Here is a 24064-nt window from a genome sequence, read left to right on the forward strand (position 1 = left end):
TGCAAATGTTTTGCTCCGAAACCAATCTATCGGTCAGTAACACTTCACAATTGAACTATTGCTCGTCCATACACGATACAATTTTTATCAAGTGGAACGGCATCACATTACGTTAAAATTGCAGCTATTTTGTGCACATAACAGCGCAAAAACCACAAAATACATAAACAGACCCGAGCTGCAATCTTGCGTGGAATGTGTATAGTAGTTTGTTAAAAAAAAGTGAGACAACCAGCGTTCGTCACAAACGATTTCGTGTTTGGTACCGGAAAACCACGAAATTTCAATCGCAAATTCCATTTCAAATGGGAAACAATTCCTGAGGATATTGTCAATTCCATTTCCTTATTTGGAAAACATTGAAATATGGGTTTTGTATGTAAATGTTCTATTACAACATCCAATCAGACTTGCACGGTTGCAAATATGATGTACATTTCATTTTACGACTTTTGATATTCATAAATAATACTTTAGAACAATTAAACCGTTCACCATGGCAGCACTGGCTCTGGAAAAGGGATTACGTGTAGGATTATAATGGGGAAACACATACCATTCGAGAGTTTTGTTTTTTCCCCTCTCGTGGAAAGAAAAATTGTTTAATACAATAAAACATCCAGCTTGTGGCAATTTGAACGTATGGAAAACAACCACAAATGAAAGTGAAGTTTATGTATCAAATTAATCCATGCGTCATAGATGTTTTAGGGCATGAATTAATCTATCATTTCGTTGGATTTATTTGTTCAAATTTATGTTCCATTAAGCATCAATGCAAAAAAGAAAACAAAGACGCTCCAGAGATATATCATCAGAACATTTAGTCCTAATGAATTTATTATTTTATGAGTAGCGAATCGTGCAGTATTACTAAGCCGCGTGGAACACAACCCGAACAGAGGCTTATCCGTGGCTCTGAAAGCAGAGTACACACGTATATTTAAAATAATGAAAACAATGGATTATTGAAATATGCATGAAATAGAATAGAGAAATAGAAAGAAAATGAAATAGAATACTAATCTCTTTATATTTTCTAATCAAAATACAATATAAATTCACTATTACGATGAGTTTTCAATTACATCTTATGATTTAAAAAATAATATATTATATTGACCCCCTTTGACACTATGTTTACCACATAATTATCCTTACGTGTCAAGTACATATTATCAGTACGATTAGGGTTTAACATGCTTCATGCGTTCGCTTCTTCACAAAACCGCTAGCAGCTAGCTTTTCCTTGCTCCCAAACCACATCATTCCATTATTGACAAACATCCATTACACAATCGATCTTTTGGCAGGAATTGGCCGGTTCTTGTAATTCCCAGCGGACCATCAACATACCATTCCTTCCGGGCCGTTACCATTTGCCCTCATCCCGTTCCATCCCGACCAAAAGACCACTAGTATCACCACCATCACCACCACCGCCATAGCCAGATGTTGCCATTTAAATCCAGCCCGCTGTGTACAAATTGCCCTGATTGGGAAATAATTAATCAACTGATTAGCAATTCATAAGGACTCCGACGGTACAAATTATCTCGAGATAAATAAACAACCATTGAACGGTTCCACCACAGCACGGCTGCTCACACACCAGCCAGCAAACGGGAATCGACAGTAGCAGCGCACACGTGGACCCACCCTTTATTGCCAAGGATGGAGAGATTACTCGGGAGCGGCATTGTGGTTTGCCCGGTTATAAATTGATCGACCAATTGTATGTGTGCGCTCGTATCCCGCTGCAACTGCTGGTCCTATCTTGGTTCAAGGGAAGCTGCTACTGCTGCGGCTGTACTATTACTTCCCGGCGAACTACCGTCGAAACCGGAACTCGAGATCAACAGCAGCACACAAACACAACAAGGGAGAGGGGCAGAGTTAACCTCGATTCTAAAACCAATCGTAATTAATTTACAACTTCATACCCCGAGAGCAGCCGAGTGTTGGTCGGAAATCCTTGCTAACGTACTGGAAAATAGCAATGAATGACCATTTGATGCGGTGCCAGAAGTTTAACAAGGCATCGTAGAGCTTTCCATATGCAATCCATTGTGTTATCAAACCATTTTTGGCGTGCTGCAGGAGCATTCATCAATTGAGATTTACCGAAAGGAATCAAGTTTTTTTTAAAGAGGAACGATGAAAAAAATACCATGAGTAAAGCCTTGACATTAATCGAAAGCAAGAACTGAGGTTTGAGCTTTGGATGTGTATAAGTATAAGTTCACAAGCAGAAGATAGAGATATATTTGATTTCTAATGACTTAAGATACGACAAGAAGTAGAATATTCTGGAAAGATCGCATGTGTTGTTTGGTTACGTAATAAAAAAATCAACCCAACAACTTTTATACAACGATCAGATCGAGATAAAACTTCCAATGTTTTTAACAACAAGCCAGTCTTGTGAAATTTATATTAAATTATAAGTAACAACGCCAACAAAACAAACATCAATCCACTGGAGCACGAGCTGGACAAACATACAAGTGTAAATTGATAGACCTGATTACAGATAGACCTGTTGGCGGACAAAATGCACGGAGTGCTGGTTGGGGGAAAGAGGGAGAGTTGACGAAATGAAAAAACAGGACTGTGAAAGAAGCAACAGACAAAACTGGTTGCAATGCTGTACCTTAGCGGGATGAGCCGTGTTAGCGGTGGTGGTGATGATGGTGCGGGAATTGGTGCAATAGTGTCCACCGCGCGCGAGAACCTCCGGACCTCCGGTGGATCCGGTCGCATCGCTTGCAGTGATAGTGGTGGAGATAGCGGTAGTAGAAGTAGTGGGTGTAATGAGACTAAGATAGACAGAAAATAGTGGACCGGCACAGGTGCCAGCAGGGTAGGATGACGATGATGGTGGTGGTGGTAGTAGTGTCGGAAGGGGCTCATCCACCAGCTCGCGACGGTATGGCAGCAGCGGGGCAACCAGCACCGGAAGCTCGGCAATGTCCGAGCTCCAGTAGCTCTCCTCGTCCTCTTCGATGCCGTCGACACACTGGACAATCTGCCCATTGGCATAGAGATAGACCGACGATGGTGGCGGCGGTGGTGGTGGTGGTGCTGTCGGTGTAGCTGCCGTCATGCCATCCGGTAGAAAGACGGACATGGCGGAGGATGGCGACGCGTTCACCATCGGGTGCAGTGTGTCGAGTTTCATGCTTACCATGCTTAGTGTCTTGCTGCTGACGATGCTGCTCCCGCTGCTGTTGCTGAGACTGCTGTGGCTGCTGTCGAAGTACTGCTGAAGTTGCTGTTGAAACTGGTGCTGCTGCTGATGCTGCTGCTGCTGGTGCAGGTGGTAGTGGTGGTAGAGTTGCAACTGTTGCTGCTGATGAGCGAGTTGCTGGAACGGTTGCTGAACTAGCAGCGGATGCGGATGATGCGCCGGCAGATGATGTGGATGCGGATGGTGGGGATGATGGGGATGGTGGCTCAACAGCTGCGGAGCCGGATACGCGTGATGGTACGGTGTGGACGTGGTGCTGGTGGCGGTACCGCCAGTCGTATAGTAGCCGATCTCACCGGACGACGTCGGGGAGGACGAGTGATTCAGCAGCTCCGTAGTACTACTGCTGCTGCAGCTGCTGCTACTGTTCGTGTTGACACCGGAGATGTCCGCGTACCGTCCAACGACGACGGGGTGTTGCTGATCCTGCGCGAGTATCGCGGGATAGCTCTGCGTGGCTAGCGCTGGTGCCGCCGGCGATAGGAAGATACCCTGCTGCTGCTGCTGCTGTGGCGGTGCCGCCTGCCCTTGGTAGCAGTGTCCACAGTAGCACAACTGCTGACTACAGCAAAGTCCGTTCGCGGACGCGCTCACTAGTTCGCCGGTACTGGCCCGACCAAGCTCTACGTGCAGGATCGTGGAGGAACCGGCCGCGTACAGTGCAGTGACGTTGGTTGCCGAGGGAGCACTGGCACTCACTGCTGGACTCGGTTGCTGCTGGTGCTGCTGCTGGTACAGTAGGGACGCGGTCGCGGGCACTGGTGCTGCTGGTGGTGCTGTTGCTAGCTGTGTGCTCTGGTTTGGAGCGTTGGAAGGATGAGGAGGATGATGTAGCGCAATGGATGGGAGTGTTAGTGGTTGCAGCGGTGGCTGCGGTTGTGGCGGTACGAGCGCGGTGGTGGCCGCTGCCGCTGCCGCTACTGCCGCCGCCGACGACGACGACGAGGGTTGTAAAAAGGGGGGACAAAAGATCGGACTCGGCCGGAAATACGTGGTGGAGACGTGAATTTTTCGCCTCTACCGCGGAACGGGATTCTCAACCGGGTGAACGGGAGAGAAACGCTCGTTCTTCTTTCGAGGGAGGTGGCGAGGTGGTTTTGGCACACACACACACACACACAGGGACAACGCACACTAACACACACGAGCGTTCTTCTATGTATATATCTCTATTGCACAGAGGCCCTGCAGCAGTTTGTCTTGAGCTTGACTAATCGTGTCTGTTTTCTGCACACACACGCACACACGCACACACTCACACCAAACAACCCGTTGGTGAGCTAGATAAGCCTGTGTAATGATTCGCTACCTCGACACCCACTAGTATCGCTCCCACAACGCCGAATTAAAATTGGCCCTTAAAGCTATTAAACACACGTTTGGCTGATTATAATAATTGCACTCCAAAAATTACCCTATATAATTGATCTGCAAATAGTTTGTTTTTTCCTTACGTACTATGTGGCCGCCTACAGTGCAGCTAGTTTTGGGGTGAGTGGGAGGAGTAAAGCTCCCCGCGCTCAGTAGAAAGTGAAAAATGGTGTAGAAAGTACAGGCAAGGTATAAGATTGTCCAGAGATCCCAGAACAACAGTACGGTCCCAAATAGACCGTGATTGTCAGAAAGTGGCCGTATCACGCAGCGCGTTCAAGCACCCAACAAAGTACAAATCCTCAGTCCAAATGGAAGGAACTCTACTCCTCTGCAGAGGACGGATATGCCCCTTTTGCAAGAAGAATGGATTGTGCACGGTTTTTTGAAGGATTGAACTCTCACACGCTAACACGGCCAAGATTGTACAGCAGAGAACAGTTTCCTACAAAGATTGTCACCGTTTCGAGTACCGACATGTACGTCAAAAGTGCCCTTGATATATTTGATGATTGTCAAAACGCGCTTCTTTTGATTGTCGATCCCGAAAACACCGCGGTGGTTTGATTTCCACGGAATGTTTGTCTGGATTGTGTCTTACCCTAAAAATGAGTGTTACCTCACCTTATCACGCTAACTTGCCACACGGTTTCATTTAGCCTAAAGTACAATTACAAGTGTTTTTTTTTTTTGTTGTTTCTCTTGTTTGACTAATTATTTTCTAGAATTTCTGCTAGCACACACCTGCCGTCACACCTGACGCGTATTTACGATGGGTGACGTCGTCCTACACGAATACACACACACACACCCCTTGCGCTTCGTTCTGCCCTTTCTAACTGATCAATTTCGTTCCTGCACACTCACACACACATACATGTACACGTCATACAAAACACGCTCTCGCACATACACACTCACACTAGCTTATACGCGCACACATACACTCACCTTTTAAAAAGGTGTATCTGTTGGCTCTTTTTGGTTATTTAATTTTTATTGCTGCTTGAAAATGCACCTCCAAGGATGTAGATTTCTAAAAAAATGCACTTAAAACGCGACAGCGCAGGAATCGAAATTCCTTCCAAAAAAAACCAAACAGCACTACACAGGCGAAAGAGGGCGTAAGAAACACACACACTTCAAACGCAGCGTTTGCCCGTAAACTGAACCCGTCTGCGGTGGATGCGGGATGTCTTCTGACGATCTTCAACTTCCGCGCAAGAGTTCAAACTCACCGTTGTGCGGTGGTGCGCCCGCCGTTCACCTTCGCTTCCCGCGGATGGATCTGTAGCTGGTAGGCGCGCGTACCAAAATCGACGCGACCACTGATGATCACCACCTCCGGAATGTATGCGTGTGGTGTGTATGCAATAGCACATATACACACACACACGCAGACAATCGAAAAAGCGATTCCAAGACGGGATTGAAGCACGCACAACAAACGCCCTCAAATAAAAAAAGAACTGGGAAGAGGGTTGTTGCTCGCCTGCTTTAAGAACGCCACCAAGAGAGACCGGGCGAAGGAGCTGTGTGCTCGAGAGCTGGTTTGGTATTGGTTGGTAATTATTTTTGATTATGTCTGGAACCGGTTTTGCTACGTTACGCTCGGCAACGGTCGACGATCTTCGATCGCTGCGAGTCGCAACCGCGCGTATTGTTGATGCCGCGTCAGCGTGCCTTTAAGCGTTCTTCTTCACACTCTCCACACAGGTTCTTGCGCGGAGAGATGTTGCTCTATCTTCGCTCCCTTGGCCGGCGAAGCAAATACCGAGACAGAAAAAGAGAGAGAGCACGAAGGAGGATGACCGTTGTCTGACTGAACGAAAAACACGCAACCTGAGCCAACCTTTTTCAAGCGGCCTGTCTTTCAACCTTTCGTGGTTTTCCCGCTGCTTTATCCGATCCCTCTCACTTTACACACTTCTTTGCCCGCGCTACCTTCGCACACACAACTGACCCTAGGTTTGCTCGCTTCCGCTTTTTATTTTCTTTAATTTTTTATTTTGACTCTGACTATGCTTTCAACCCCTCACCAGCCCTGCAGATCACGCTTCTTCCGTCGCCGGGAGAGAAAATGGGCAGACGAGTCAGAACGCCAGAGAGACAGCAACACACACGCAACGAGCGCGCACTGGATCAGTTCTGGTTTAGTTGCTACGATCTTACCCTTCGCACGTTTCGCGTTTGCACCTTGCACACCCTTTCTGGATTTTTTTTTGGTTTGTTGCTCTTTCTCTCACACACAGCCACACGCTATCACACATACACGCATGCATACACACTTCCTCAATACGTATACAAAAAAGTAACCATTCAGCAGCAGCTCATCACATTAAAAAGCTAAGAATCTCGGTACCACCACCACGCCAGTTCGTCCCGTTCTGTGTTTCAAGCTTTTGGCTGTTTTCTCAGCTTAGTTTCCCCCTCCTTGATCGCTTTTCCTTGATATGTTTCTTTACCCTCTTTTTCCTTCTTCTCCCTTTTGCTAGTTGCTTTGGTTAGCTGCTTCGAGACTCAGCGTGCTGCTGCTGCTGCTCATTAGAGAGTTCTATTCGATAGCCGTATTTTTTCAACTTCAAACCCGTTTCGTTCACGCGCTTCTACCCCTATTCAACTCCCCTTTTGGCTTCTCCTATCAACAACAACAGAGAAGATGAGGAAAAAAATCACTATCGACACACACTCACACTATGAATGGTGTGTGTGTGTGCAAAGGGAAAGAATGCGAGAATGATTTGCAGTTGAAAATATCACCACGGCTCTTTTCTATCTTTTCTTTTACTTCTGCCTTTGCTTTGGGCTGTGTGCTGGTTCCCTGACGTATGTGTGTGTGTGTAAATTGCACACCGAACGCGCGCCCTGCTAGTAGCCAAAGTCCGAAAGAAACGAGCGATCAATCAGCGATCGCCGGAAAGAATCATTCGCTCAAACGCGGGTATGGGCAAAGAGGATTTATTCTTTTTGGTTTTCTTGCGCAATCAAAATTCTTTCCCGAGCTTAAAACGATCCTTTGCGACCCCTTTTGTGGTACACCACTAGATGCTGCTTTGGCAAAATGATTTATCGGGCGCGATCGGTAGTAGCGGCAGCGGTGCGGATTTGCAGGCTAAAATCTCATTCAACCTGTGACAGGGGAGAGAGGGCGGTCATACGAACTGTTTTTGCACAGGGAATTTGTATACCCTTTGCCCTTGTGCGTATTGCCAATGTGTAATTCACCCCACAACCACAACAGCCACTGCCGCGCGCGCGTGTACGTGGCGCGCGCGAGTTTTTGTATAATTTTTTTGGTTTGTTTTGTTTGCTGGTTTGCTGGACCAAGGTGGGTGACGGGACCAAGGTAAGCGTGTCTGGGTGGCTTTGCTTGGGACTGGAGGATGAAGGATTGGGACAGTAGTGGAAAGCGTTGGGTTGGGGGAAGCGTAGTGGTGAAAATGGACACACCGCGCAAGGGCGTCGTCGTACACACGTTGATGGGTTTTGTGCCGCTGCCCTACGACGCGTTCGGCGCGTTGACTCTTCCCCACGGAGCAGCGTTTTCCTGGCCCCTTCCCGTATGCTGAGTATGCTAGAGCCGTACCACTACCAACGCCGTGCACACACTGCGCCTCACACACACTCACACTCGTCAATCGCTCAACGCGGCGCAAACGGCGAGACTGTCCGGTGTCTTTTGCGGTAATTTGCTTTGCAGCACACACACACACGCACGCACGCACGCACGAGACAAACAAAAAAATGGTGCGTAGTTGAGAGGGCACTTGTAACTTACGGAAAAGGGAAGCGACGTGAAAATCGAAACAACGGAAAACTCTCCCCGTACTGTAGAGTGCACGCTACACTCTCCTTCGACTTGGGCAGGCAGATGATTTGGCACACGAGGGAGGGAAAACAACAGACACACACACAAAGATAAACGAGCGCGTGGTAGACACGGATGCACTTAGGGACGCGCACGACACTTTAGGCCCATGCACACACCTTCACACACGACGCACGGAAGAAAAACTGTACGCACTCAACCCACTTGAAAGAATGCTGGAAACGCGCACGCGGAACACCGAAGCGGAAGAAGAAGAAGAAGTAGAAGAGAAAAAGATAAAGATAGTTAGTCAGAGGGAAGTAGACCGAGGGAAGAGCTGAAGGAAACAAAAGTTGCTTCACACGATCGTGAATGATCGAAAAAAGAGCATCTTTTGTCTTTGAAGAAAAACTAAACAAACAACAACACAAATACACAGCAGCCAGCAATCGTAGTTCTTGAACGATCGTTCATTGCTTTCAAAGTTTTTCCACCCACTCGCACACACACCACAGCGTGGCAGGAATGTGATCTTCTATGAAGGAGACAACCTGTCTGAAGGAATTCATAATTCGATCGCTCTAAACTTTGAACAGCAATCAAAGGCAACAACACTGTTGTTGCTAGCCACACACACCATATGATTCTTCACTTTCGTATCTCCTTTACATAAATTCGTAACAAAAATGTCACGATCGTTCATGAAAAGTTAAATGTTTTAAAATGTCGTCTAGCTTGTTGATGTTACGATCGCCTCTAGACTGGCGTAGGCCCACAACTATGACTATCTGCGTGCTTCTTGGTCGTACCAAAAAGGGCTTTAAGACATTCTTGTGTTTTGTGTGTGTGTGTTTTTTTTTACAAAAAAGCGTTGTCAACCTGTCCGAGAACGTTCAAGTACACTGCTGATTGCTGGCCGCGGGTTACAACACAGTTTACGCGAGTGATTATAACGCTACAAACTTTTGTAAAGTTATTAATATTAAGTTGTTATTGTAGTTGTTGCTGTTGTTGTTGCTGTTGTTGTTGTTGTTGTTGTTGTTGTTGTATACTGATAACTGTGAGAGCGGCGGATAGATTGGAACGGGTTAAAGCGAAGACTGTATGAAGACTGAAACAAAATCGACTGGTTTTTCGAAGGTAATAACAAAACGGTGCAAACGCAACCAACATAAATACATAAAAGATATGTACTGGGAGCGCGAAGCCCGACCGAACACGGCGGAACCCGGACCCGAACCGAATGCTCAGCACAAAACCACCGGCCGTCGTCGTCGTGGCCGTCATCGTCGGCCGACTACATGTACGGGCGCAGGGGCAGGGTGCTAGGGGGCGCACGACCGAACACGCGCCGAAGGAAAACACACACAGCGTGGAGTGCGCGTCCCGAGCGAGAGTCTGCAATCCCCGAACCGACAAACCCGGTGTGTGTGCGCTCTTTCGCTCACTCCTTCTCCACCACCGTCAAGGTAATGCGCGCTGATGATCTTCATGACGATGATGGTAGAAATGATGATGATGGCAGTGATGATGATGATGATGATGATGATGATGCTCCTCTGCTGTTGGAGATAGTCGCCACCACCACGCTGAGTGAAGCTGTTGCTCTTTGTTCCCCATCCTGGCCGGAGTGGCGCGTTTTGCTCACGCCAAAGCGAGACAAAACCAACGAACCGACGCATACACGCAACACTCAATTACTATGCCAGAGATAGGGTGTTTACAGCGCACCGGGGTCCGTGGGAGGGTGTGCTGGGACACCCGGAAACAGGCATGGGAGAACTGGCCCATACGTCCATCCAACGGGGGCGCGCGCGAGCGTGCGCGAGCAAGACGACGCTGCAGCAATAAGAACACATCTCAATTCGTTTTCTCGAACGTGATTCAGCTTCCACGGCGGCATCATCCTCACCGGGGCGCCCGGGGAGGGTGTAGGAAAAAGCCTTACACACCCCGGACCGGATGGGCGAGAACGCTCGGCGGTGGGTACGGAACACAGTGCGCCGAATCGGTGAAGGCCTTCTTGGCAAGAAAATTCCTTCAGAACGAGAACTCTTCGGATGAGCGAGCACAAATGATGGTTCTTCGCACAGGGCAGAAGAGGGTGAATCGCTCTCGCTCTCTTTATGGGGTGGTTTTTCAGGGATCAGTTGGCGGGGGATAGCGGCTCGGGTGTGCGCTTTTCCTGTGCATCAATAATACATGTTATGTACCCGAGCAGAAGGAACGTTCATCGTGGTAGCGGAGAGCGAGACAGAGAAAACGACAGGGCCTATTTGTGTGCGAGTGTATGCGAGGGAACAAGACAGATTGCGCAAAGGTACATCAACGTGCTTACGATAAAAAAGCACGGAACAAGAGTTATCCCGGCATAGAAAGGGAACTCACCCGAGGGAAAACCTGTGCTATTGCAGATAGAGTAGACCGAAAGAGTAACATCAACGTAAAACCGATCAAGCTCCGCCAGGCATAATGAGTGAAATAAGTGACCGCCAAGAGCGATGCAAAAGATCGACCGGAAACAAATAGATAATTGTATCGAGATGCTTCGAGCTTCCGTCGATCGCGAATGATCTGGTAGGTTGGATTGTTTTGTTTTCACGGCACGTTGTAAGTCAACTAACTTGTTTGAGCAATTTTTGAACAGAAATAATTTTTGATAGTTGCTAACTTAATGATGCGAGTCATTTCCCCTATTCATTCTGCTATTTTTTATCTAGATAGGTTTGATATTATTTCGGGCTTTTTCATTTTTCTATCGTGATGTACTCATTCTTGAAGCTTATTAATGCTGATACATTGCAATTATAATTACATTACATTACATAACAAAATTTACATACAAAAGTGTATCAAAAGTTACGTAGAATCATTTTGGAATATAATTGTTTTCCAGGGAATATAATTGATTGGTTTTTGTGAATCAAAGATGTTGATGTTGAAGATGTTGAGAAGTTGAAAGTTATCTCCAAAAAGAAAAAAAAACTATTTTAATAAAAAAAATTAAGTATGATGTTTTAAATATTATTCTACTTATGCCTATTCAATACGAACTAGAATAATCGATTTCATAATACTTGAGCTCTCCGCAGAACCGTCATGATGATTCCTCAGCAGGTAACCCATGCCCGCATCGACACTCACCTTACATTATTTCGGAAAAAAAACATGGGCGCCTTGCTATCCAGGTGAAAATTTACAAAATTCATTGCGAAAAAACAACACACGAATACAATACAGTTACAAACACTTGTAGAGCATACACCTGTGTGCCTTCGTGAAAGCCGAACGTCCGCTCATGTAATATCCAGCAACGTCGTTCGCAGCACTCCGCACCGAACAACGCGCGAACTAAACGAAACCTACGAATCCGACACGAGCGCCAGGAAAATTCACGACCACATTCTACATTCCTCGGATAGATAAACGACCATCGCTCGTGGCTCTGCTATTCGTGAAAAAGGACAGCTAGCGAGCTCCATCATCGTCATCATTTACAAGCCCCTTCGTCAACATCTACCGGGAGGGGGAGCGGGGAAATGTTGCTCATCAGTCCAGCCGTCATTGAGTGGGTAGCGTGTGAAAGCTTTTCCCGTTTGGAGGAGAAAAATTAACGCTTTCCACATGAAAAAAGCTCGCCGTTCGGTGTGACAAGTTGCACAACAACAGGTTGATGCGGCTGGCCAGCAACAGGGTGAGCTTTTCCGTGCAAAAGCATCGAGCTTGAAGCAACAAGCGAATCGGAACGCAGCAACAAGCGAGTCCGAACGCAGCAACAAGCGAACGAACCGTAGCTTGTTGCTTTCTGTGATACGAAATCTTCCCCTTTTATGGCAGGATTTCTCCAGGATGCGACTCGAGCAGCAAATCGTGTATACAACCATCAGTGATGCAGCAAGTGGAAGGCTTACACATAGTTTCCCACAGTACACTTCTCCTTCTACGTTTGACGCGCTGACGCTACTCGGGATTCTATTGCGGGCGCCCGGTGATTTGTACGACGACAATGGAGACGAGTGCCTAACTGTGGCTCGGGTGGAAATATACGTTAGATTAAAACATTATTACATAAATATAATAAAGTTGACTATTAAAAACGCATTTTTGAGCAGCATTAAGGCCAACACCTGTGCTTAAATATGGAAGTGTCATTTACAAATGTAACCCAAAACAGTGCAGTTCGATGGCAAATAAATGAAATGTAGCAACAGCGCGCTCCAAAACCGACGGGTTAACTTTGGTCTTTAAATTTGATCATTTCAATGCAGTAAGAGCTTCGATTAATTAAAACATAAAAGTTGTGTATTTTCTTGCATTAAAGAAGTGCAACCGAGGTATTTTAATCAATATGAATCAAACACGAAACTGTTAATCGTAGATTAGGTGCCGATAATGAAAGTACGATAAAATGTGATAATAATATATGTTTTTTGTTGTAAAACGTTAAAATGTTTTACAAAATTAAAAACATCTTTATAATACACACATATAAAAAAACTAAATAGAAAAATATGAAACCATACTTTTTCCTGTAGACCTGTATTTATATACACTTTCATTGATGATAAAACCAAGCTGATGGGATAACACAAGGACAATCAAAAATAAATAGAAGAAACATTAAAATAAACTCTTGAAAATTGCTATACTTTTCTTGTATACCTTATTCTGGATAATTTATCAGACTTTGAAGTGAAAATAATCATATTTATCAAAACATGAAGCTCATAATTAATATTAAATTACGCACCTTTTCCAAAACAAAATACAAAATAAACGTATGAAATTGAAACATCAATTCATTCTTAGGAACTAATATGGGTCCCATTGGATGCATTCCCCGCGAACTGGACACACACTTACACATTTCCTACGCCTCTGAAAATTTCCATTTCCATGCAATATTAGAGCATTGAAAAGCCGTAAAAGCTATTTTCGTTTCACTCATCATCCATCTATCACATACTACACAACGATACACGCGCGAATCAAATCGCAACCCTTTATATGCTGACTACCCTTATTCCTACATCAAAACAGCAACAACGTTCTAGTCCAAATAAAAAAAAACTCAACACCCTTTCAGCTGATCTCATTGTGTTGATGGGTACACGAAAGGCATCGCGTCTCTGCGTGCTTGCTTTGACTCCCCGTTCCACACAGCTTTAGGAAAGCTCTGATTTTCCCTCCCTTCTCTCTCTCTCTCATACACATACACGAGCGACGGATTAGGTAGCCAGGTAAAAATGGCTCTACGTCCAAAAGGGCACACTCGCAAAATGGATACGCATCTTATATCCTATCTGAGGCACTTAGGCACTGGGCAGGTACCTCTCTGCTTGCCTCCGCACTGGCGCCATAAAGCGCAACACTGTGTACGCTAAGCCCCCTTACAGATCCGCATGGGTGGCGTCGAAAGAAGAAAAAAAAAGAAACAGGATGGCAGTTATGCATTTTCCATTAGCCATTTAGCCGTTTCCCAAGGCAGATTTTCAGCCCAAACCTATGGAACATGTGCCCTTTTTCTAAGAACCGCTTATAAAACACATACACACACATGTCCAGCGCAGATCAACCCAGAACCCAAGAGCCTAGGATCGTTTGCTTTTAGAAAGGTGTAGTCGATTCTTGGCTTTGCTAGTGCTGGTGCTATTTAACGGGATCCCCGTACTGCAGCATGGGCAACAATTCCGTAATGGGCGAGCGAACGGAAACAGCACATTCTCCCCCACCACCGTTCCTCGCAGCAATGGAAGGACGATTTTCATATGAATAATCGAGGTGACGGAAACAAAGAAAACACCGAAATCATTCGCCATATCACAGCATATCGCTGTCTCCCGCCAAGGTGGACTCGTTACAGCACAATTTTCACCCATCACTGTCTGCACAATGACTACACACACACCAGCAGCAGCATCAGTTTTGCTCCCTTTCCCATTGGTTTTGCAAATTTCCAGGAAAGGGTGGAAATCCGCTTCACGATGCGCGCACAGGAAGACACCATTTTCTGTGACTTTCTTTTTTTTTCACTCTATGCGAGTGATGCATGGGAGGTACTCACATCCGCCAAGGCTAGGAAACTTACGTCCTGGGGAATTGTGGAGCCGATCGGGGATGGAGGTATTTTGTTTCATTCCTTTTGCTATCTTTTTTCCATTCTATGCCTCCCTTTCTGTGCACAAAAAATGGGATTTAGACGACCACTCTGTCCAGCCGTCGGGGCGTCCATCATCGCGCTCCATCATCATCGAGACCATTTGGCGCTGGACGTTCTTGGAGGTGGCTATTACAACAGGGCTGCTGTACTGCCCCGTCACTCACACCGCATCTCCTCCTTTCGTTAGACCTTTATCCGACTGATCTCTGAACGGCATATCAAAAGGGATAAACGGGATCTCGCGGGACGTATAGCAGCAGGTCACAGGTCAGTTGTCACACGCTTCAAATGTATGAGTGTGTATGTGTGTGTGAGTGTATGTCAAACGATTAACATATTTATCCTTGCTGCTCTCGCTCCGTTTTGCAACACGTATTCCACCGTGTTTTGTCACAGTCTCTACTCCCGATGTAAGGAACGAAGAGTCCCGAAGGGTAGCGAATTAGTGATTCACTTGTTCATTACCATTAGCATTACCGTCCTAAAGAGCGTGGAAGGATTCATCCTTGGGTGGTGGTAATGCAGTTTGCTTTTTTGTATCAGTTAACACCATCTCGTCCGCCCAAGACGAACACATTTCTGTTTCGTTAAGTTTGTTTTGCATAATTTTTATAGCATTTCTATTTTCTTTTGATCTAGTACTTAAGCTTCCCCAAACGAAAGGTAGGCGACGACTAAAGGTTCATTTCACTGATCACGTTCGGCAGCGCTGGCAGTTGCCAGAACGATGTATGTCGCATGGAACAGTGCAAGGTTACGGTTATGTCCAGGCTTTTGTTTTTGCTGAAGCGTTACAGTGCTCTGTGCCAGTGGACCAGACGCGGTTTCTTTTTATCTTTTTATCACGTGAGCCGGTGCATTTTTTGCGTACAATAATTTCTTCCATTCTTTACTTTACTGGGCGCACCCATTTTTATATCTTCTACAATCTAGCGTAGTATAATCCTTCAAACTTCCAGTTTTTTTATAACTTACATCGCTGGTTACGAGGTATAACACAAAACATGACTAAAAAGCATTTACCGAGCTGGAAACAAGCGAAACGGTGAGAACATTTCGCCCAGCGTAGACCCACTCTTGCGTAAACGATGAGATGGAACGGGCTGAAAAACGTACATGCTGGCCATGGTTGGGTCACAGCGGGATACAAGGGGAACGAATAAAAAAAAACAGAACAAACACACATTCGCAGCAGGGACAAACGGGACAGAAATCCGCCGAACCGGATCCCGTCGTTAGTCCGCGATACCGTGCTGACAGGCGACCGGAGAGCGGCTTTAGAAGGATTTGGACAAACAAATTCACAGTGACACATTAAATCCTAGCGCTGGACCGTGCTCTTTCCCTGCTGCATTACTGTACGCTTTTGGTGTGTCCTGCAGAATTTAGGATGTGTGATGTAGGATGAAGAGTAAACTTTATCCCGCACCTGGTGGGGATACGGAGCGGTTGCGAATATTTTCAGTGCATGAAAATTGACATCGGAGTTCTGTTTGACGATTGACACCACACATCAACGAATTGCTGTGTTTGGGGCTTTAGCTATCATTAATATTTCGGTGCGACACTGTCACACTCCCATACCTTATCCAACCAATGTTTGATGTGTCATGACTAGTAGTGGATGTAAAGACATCTGTGACAAGAATAATGTGTTGTTGATGCGCACAATAATATTGTAATTAAAATCATTAAATAATGCACAAAACCATTGAGAATAGGGTTTAAGTTCTAGTTCAAAAAATTGAAATTTCATCCTGCGGCAGAGAATTGTCTTGTATATTTTCTATCAATTGTGCTTAAATACCAGTTGAATTCTGACAATATTGTTCTAAAACCTTGACAATATTGATTTTGTGGTTTGAAAAGATTTAGATTTAGATTTTTAGAATGCAAGAGAAATATTAGAGAGTATTTAATTTGTCTTTACTTCAGTGTAAAATACTTCATCTTCTACTTCATTCCACACAGTCCAAGGAGTATGAACCCAGATTGAAGGGTATGTTGTTCGAATCGTTCGAGTCAACTACTTCTGCTTCAGTATAAACATCGACCATATCTCATATATCGCGTTCGAAAATCATATTTCAATCGTGTGAGAATTTTATACCAAAACATTTCATTCAAACAAAACAAATTTCGCAAACCGATGCTGGTCTTTTCATTGCGTTTGTGCTTACCACTTTCTGCCTGCAATAAAAATATAACACAATTACTTCTCGCAGTACGCATCATTATTTCCCTCGCGCTTTAGAAAGCTAATCCATGTCAGCTCATTTGTTCCGCTTCCCATTGTGAAGCAGTTAAACAATTTCACCACTAAAACTTGCTATTCCACCAAAATGGTCCTACCCCACCCACCGCTTCATCCAGCTTTGGTGTTCTCGGCAGCAAATGATGCCCGAGGTAAGCACGCGAAACGCAAACCTTCCACCTTTTATCACAAAACACACCGCAAATGTATCGTCATTCCCCCTCCCAAACCGGGGCACAGGATTCGGATTTGGAGACGGGACGGACGTGGCGGTGGCCGGCATCGGCATCCGCGTCTGAAAAGCGCCATTCAAATTCATTTCCCTTGTTATCACACACAATCGCGAATTGTTTTGCATTCCACCTGCCCTTGCTCTTCACACCACTCCATTGTACTGTGTATGGAAACATAAACACGAGCAGGCGCGGCACGAGCCCCGCCGTCCGTTCGGCTGTTCGGGGAAGAAAGTTAGGCCCGAAAGGATAACGCGCTATAATAAGACAAGAAAACATCAGCAATCACAGCCACAGGTAGGCAACTCTCCTTCAAACCCCGTTCTATGAAGCCCATCGTTCTAGCGAGGATGGCGGCTTTTCGTCAAGTGTAAAAGCTTTTCCACGTTTTCCGTTTGCTTTCCATCACCGATGCCGGCAAGCGGCAAGTCAAAGAAAGCTAAGCATTAGCTGACTGGCTGAAACAGATCCTGGCGTAACAGGCCGAGTCGGGAATTTGTTTGATTTGAGGTAAGCTAAACATCATCGGGAGAAAATCTTGGGCGCCAGGGAATGTGTTTCGCCGTATTTTGCTGCTTGGCATGTTCTGTGGACGCTGGCAAAGCACACAGAGTTATTCCGTCTGTTCTGTCGCGGCGGAAGGAAATTGCCTTGAAATGCGCACCAGAGGCAGAGGAAAACCATACACATACATGCACACCAACACTCCACACGTAGACAGGAAATATGCACGATAGCATACGGGAGGCGCAATAAAAAGGCATTGTGCTCACCCACGCACGGCATTTACATTCACCAGAAAGTGTGATAGAACAATGGGCGATACGCAAGTGAAAACGCCAATTGGGGGTGTGTTGTTTGAAAACCATTTTATTCGTCATAGATGACACGTCGCGCAAAAATTTAAATAAAAACTGAGCAAAACAAGGCTTCCGTTGCGGGAAAATGGCTATAAAATATACACAAAGAACGACTCCTCGTCCCAGCTCAATAGGTCGTTTTCGGAGCTAGGCTTTTCCCACGGGAGCATCCAACGTTTGAAAGTAAGTGCGGAACATTTCTTCTTTTACCGTGTTTTTTTTTCTTTACATTTTACTGGCACGCGATAACTTTTTTTAGCATGCAGTTTGAAGTTTTCCTGCCTTTTTTTCTTCTTCTGTCGAACCGTCACTTATGCGAAGAATGATGGGAACATTTTATCGCTGTCGGCAAAGACATTTTCTCCAGTGAGAGAGAAAGAGAAAGGGGGGAAACGCACATACACAGACACTTTTTGGTAATTTTAACAACAATTTATTTCAATTGTGCCTGTCTTCCAACTAGAAAAGGTCAACTTTGAGGATATGGTGTCGGCTTAGAATGAAAAAAGCCAGCCCCGTAACCCAAAAAATGGCCTTCAGCGTTCTGATGAGTGCTTTCATCTTTTGGTGCCCGCATGACGATATCAACACGCGGAACGGATGTTCGTTCATTCTACGTTGGAAATGCACTTAACCAACTGCAGAACTGCAATAATTTTTAACACGATGCAAACTAGAAGTCCACTAGTTTCACAAAGTAGCGTTACTGTTTCGTAACTGCCACGGACAAGACAATACAGCAGCCAGTAGCATAATGCTCCAGTCCGGGTCGGGTTCGTCGCTTTCCTCTATACAATGCATCCCATTTTCCCTGCCTTGTGTGAACCAGTCTCACTGAAACCACCGTCCACCGGCAGATAAGTACCGTGGCAAACCTTCGGCAAACGGATTTGGATGCCCGGGAAAACCCACCGTGATACACACACTCACACACAAATACCATACTGCACGGAAGCCTGCCAGCGCGTCAGCATTGCAAATAGGGGTAATACCATTCTTAAGCCGGTTTTCCATCGTGCAAATGTTTGAATTGTGATATTGCCTTTTCTGCTTGAGCTGCACCAATCACACACACACACACGTATACATTCAAAAATGGATGGCGCTAAACGGAAGGGGTTTACATTTGTCGATTTCTGACGAATATCCATCCGTTGAGGCGTTACGAGGCTCCCGTTGTTCCCAAATGTTCCTTCCACCATCCTGGACAAATACGCTAGACAGGATGGCAGTCAGCATCTATGCTACTGCGCCCTTAGTTGAAGGATTCATTTTTGCACCGTCCGGTTGCTGGAAACATTCATTCATCCCTCTCCCTCTATATCCTTCGCTCTCTTTCTTCAATTTTCTCTCCTTTCATTTTTCGCTGGCAAGATGATCGATGAGGGGAATAGATTGATTTTATACTGTTTGCAGTTGTCCCTCTGGTGCATTGCTGTCTTAAGGTTGGTGTCGTTGATAAGCAGGATAAGGATTTTCTTTCATACTAGGAACATTTGTTGGCGAATATTATTAGTTCAGCAATAAAGGAATCAACTGGTCTCTGATCTCATATCAATCAGATTATAAAGTACTAAAGACATAAAAAGGCCCAATAGTTAGGCTTAAATGTACTATTGCTCTATTGCACATTCTGAGTCCTAGTACACGTTTTCTCGTGATTTTTTTTTTATTTTTTTATTTTTCAATACCGCCATTATATATAGAAACCACACGTCTGGTTGCCTGTTTGTACTTTTTCAGCATATAAATCGAAAACACCCAACCCAATCATATCGATTCATAGTTGTAAAATTAACTTCAACAGCATGTTTCACATTTAATGCTTTAAAATGAGTTTAAAATAAATGGGCATCTGCTTAAATCCTTTTCCATTATTATTGCAAGCTGTGTAGCTTCACATCACCATATAAAATTGATGATTTATTGTCTATTGAAATGGTTGCTCCCTGATTTGCTCCTACTTTTGTTTGATGTTTCACCTATTAAAACACAAACATGGTCTATCCGTGCTTCCCTGTCGCTGATGACTATTGACAAATGTGTGCATAATTGTCACGCTTATCTTTTCTCTTAAGTACATTTCAAATCATTCGACTGGGATGGTATGCTCAATATTGTACGTGTGAAGCAGAAAAATTTACTACAATCCGGAATGAAGGGAGTGGAATGTATGGATGAATAGAATTTCACATACGTACAACCGCCACAATGGGAGGCTTACCCGAACAAATAATGTGAAACGAATTGTCCTACCACCTCGTCTTCCCTAACCAACCACCAACATGTTGAATCTCGTTCAGCTACGCTTCCTGGTGTGTTCAAAGTCCTCCTTGCCACCCTTCACTGTTAACCTGGAACATAGCAGCATGACGCTAGAGAAATATTTAAGTAGATATGAACCAATATTTACCCTTTATTTCAATACCTCTGTCTCATATCATTTCTTTCCGCCCCACATTCCGTCCCGTTTGAGTACGGGAACGAGAGAGACACTGCACAAACGTTTCCTCCGTATTTTGGAAAATCGAATCCCGAAACCATATTTCTATTCATTCTTCAGCAACGGCCCTCGAGAAAATGGTACCCCCGAATGAACAGGGAACGATAAAATCAGCATAAGAATCTTGAAATCCCGTCCGTCTGGCAGAATCCCATCTAAGCACCACCTTTCGCAACACCACATATCCCTCTCCTTGCCTATGGTATTCCTTGCTCACTGTTCCCGCCATCCCGCCACACTAAGCTCCCGGTAAAGCAACCAGGTAAGAAGCTAATTTGTTTTGTTATTATAAGAGGATTTCCGCCCACGAGCCGGAAGCCGGGTAAATGAATTCAAACGGAAGAAACCGAAAAGGGCTCCACGTCCCATGCCGTGTGTGTGTGTGATGCGTAAGTTTAAGGAAGTTAGAACTTTCGGGAGGGAAACCTTTCTAAATGTGTGCCATCCTGCATCGCATAAAAGCTTCAATTATTCACAAATAGATAGCAATCCTTTTTCGGGCAATGGGTTTGTAATGATTTTCTACCTCATTGAATGTGGAGAGCGTTGCACTCTTTACGTGTAAGCGATCCGCTTGAAGCAGTCGCGCCAATATCAAGTTACACACTATTACACACACACAGTTGCACGACACACAGACACGCACAACATTCTCTGATAATACTCCTCTGACGGCGGTCTGTCAGATAGTGTAAATGACGCACACACACCTTTCCACTTTCCAGAAGCGAGTCCTGGAGAGTGCTCGCGCTATCATTACACGTTTCATTAATCAAAAGTTGGGCTCCTTTCTTCTCGGGCTTGGTGCGCGAACGCTCTTCCCGGAATAACTGTCATTTCTCAAAAGGAGGAGGGTGGTGGCGGCACAACTGAGGTTTGCAGCGAGAAGAATAATGAAGCATCATGCTGTGTGACGGGTTCAGTCAGACAACGTCCGACCGTGTGCGCGATGTTGAGCAAAAAGGACGACTAACTATTCTTTTAATTTTCCCAACCGACAAAGTGTAGTGTTATTTTTTATTTGACTAGTACTTTTATATTTCTCTTTTATGCTCGGCAGATGTTGTCTACATAAGATTCATATTTTCATAGTCATATTCATAACATAATATAATTTTTTTATAATTAGGACAATTTGTACAAAGGCTATTTTGAATTACAGCCATCCTTAGAAAACATACATTGTAAAAACATTTAAATATGTACAAAAGCGGAAGGGAATTTTTCCCCAGCCCTTCGCAAAATTCTCCTGTTATAAATACAACTGTCCTGCCAGTTCTTCAGCGTTCCGCGGTTTGATTTGACACAGGAAATAACAATTTCTCATGCTAATTAATATGGAAACGTTTTCTCGTGTTGCTTGTCAAGTGTGCGATGGCCATCGCCCATGACGCGAGCACACGGCAGATATTTTACGCTCGATGTCATCCTTCCAATTTGCTGCGGAGTCGCTAGAGTAGTCGGCAAAAAAGCGCAAATAAAAACTGTACTGCATCGTTCACCATACACACGGGAGGGGACGATGATCACGAAGCTAGTAACACCGTAATTCTGTTTATAATTCTTGTAAAAGCCGATTTCTTTTTACCCTCGGCTTGCAAACAATTCTACGCACAGCCACGATACTCAAATTGTTGCGCACATTCGTACAGCGTAACTTTTCCCCGTTTCAAAGACATTCCAGTGTCTCGGGAAAATTTGATACCACGCTGCTACCCCTTACCGCCAGTCAATCATCCTGAGCATCCGGCTTCTTTCCTCCCCGCAAAGAGCCACATGCCACAGTCCTCCACGCCAATGGAAGGGACATAAAAAGCTCCGAGAAATCAATTTCGTTCATAAATAAAACATGACGCTCCCGCTAAGTAACGCACCACCGTTACCGAGGCACAAGAGCCGGGGGGAACTTTTGCGTAGCGGCAAATTTGAATGTGAATCTGTGGCCGTGGCACGTGCAAATCATGGCCGACGGATCATCGACGCCAGAAAACTAGACGCCAGAGTGAATGAGCGAACGGCTCGTCGTTGAAGTACACCTGCGTTTAGTTAATGGGCCGCCTCCCTCAAAGATGAAGGTTTTGCTGAATTTTAATATTTTGCTACCAGCATTCTAGAGTCGTTCGTCTCTTTCAGTAGAGAAAGCGACAGGCTGAAAGAGTGAGAGAGCGAACGAAAGACCGTGGGGAATAATTTCGATTCCCGGTTACCACTTTCACCGGGGCTCGACACTTCGCCTAACGAGATAGATAATAGACAAAGAACGAAAAGGTACAGTTGCCGCTAAAATATGATGGTTGGGATAAACTTCTTGATCCAACTCGATTGATTGGTGGCAACTTTACACCATCGAAAAGCAGCAAACATCCCCTACCCGTTTTACATTCCCATTGCAATAGCATGCAAAATAATGCTATTTATCTTAACAATTCACAACAACTCCCATTCCATGTTTTCGTCTGGTATTGTGTTCTTATTTTTTCCATCCCGAATCAAAAATCTCATCAACATTTCATAAACATCATGATTTTCTTACCTCGAAAAGATTAAGGCCCCGCTAAAAAGAGATAAAGATAAACACACAATGCTGTATGAAAATCGCCGAATCGTCTCAAATTCAGTAGTTTTAAGTGAAACTGGTAGCTCTATGTACCAGCGGTATCTAAAGGAGGGAAAATGAAACACAACTGCTTATGCTACACGGTCACAGAGACGCAAGGAAAGAAAAGTGTATTCTAAGGCACTAGAGAGATTGTAAGTTCTTACTAAAAAGGCTCACTCGTATAGACGAAACAGATGAGAGCATAGAAAGAGATAGAGTGAAGGATAGACAAAGTGTTTAAAAGGATTGAGATACAAGCTAGACGGAAACAAACAAATACTTTCAACAGAAGTCTACTAGAGAAAGCGGAAAATTGCACTCATTTGCATTTCTATCCACCTACCACTCGCACGAGTTCAACTGCAACGTAATCCCACATCATTACTGAAATAAAAAACCACCAACCCCGTGTCCCAGCCCCGTGTTTCGTTCATATTAATCGAATGTCATGAAAACAAAATTACTCCATTCATTTTCACACACAAAGCGCATATGTGCAGCTGCTGCAAAACACACCTTTTCATCGACTCGCCTCGATTGATGTGCTTCAATTTGCATCACATATTTAAAACCACCAGTCCCAAAATGGCACCGATTTTTACCGCCATTATTGCACAGCGACCCCGATCTGTAACCCCGTGTCGCTTTGGAAAAGCCAATGCAAAATCGAAGCAATCAAACACAAAAAACACAACGGTACACAACAACCGTTATCAATGCACAGAAATATCAAATTCGAAACGAAACGTATTGGAAAATCAGTTGACATACCATTTCCATTCATTTTCAAGCGGTGCTTTTTGCAAATGAGAGACAATAATCAGCGCACCGATGGTTGCACTAATTTTCAGCATCACTAACCATTACTAATGGAGCGATTTGTTATCAAACGAACCGCAGTCAAATATACACACACATACATACACATGCATGGTGGGTAACAGACTGTTGAGTGCACATTTATTTTCTTGAATACTTCGTTCGTTTTGCATTGCAACAATTCCACACAGCTGTACGGCTGGTGCT

General features: G+C 44.8%; 1 protein-coding gene across 22 annotated transcripts in view; it reads right to left on the reverse strand.

Annotated features, from left to right (window-relative positions):
* LOC1278776 (polypyrimidine tract-binding protein 2) overlaps window positions 1-24064 on the reverse strand; it is a 272767-nt gene that overhangs the window by 111657 nt on the left and 137046 nt on the right. For 8 of the 22 annotated variants that reach the window (XM_061650463.1, XM_061650462.1, XM_061650458.1 and 5 more), the window contains one exon: window positions 22973-22993. The exons of 4 other annotated variants lie outside the window; for them this stretch is intronic. In XM_061650463.1, the coding sequence (XP_061506447.1) occupies window positions 22973-22993 (21 nt within the window). 10 more of the 22 variants (XM_061650450.1, XM_061650447.1, XR_009765440.1 and 7 more) reach the window with 9 other exon arrangements.

The sequence above is a fragment of the Anopheles gambiae genome, chromosome 2, assembly GCF_943734735.2.
Source record: "Anopheles gambiae chromosome 2, idAnoGambNW_F1_1, whole genome shotgun sequence".
NCBI lineage: Eukaryota > Metazoa > Arthropoda > Insecta > Diptera > Culicidae > Anopheles > Anopheles gambiae.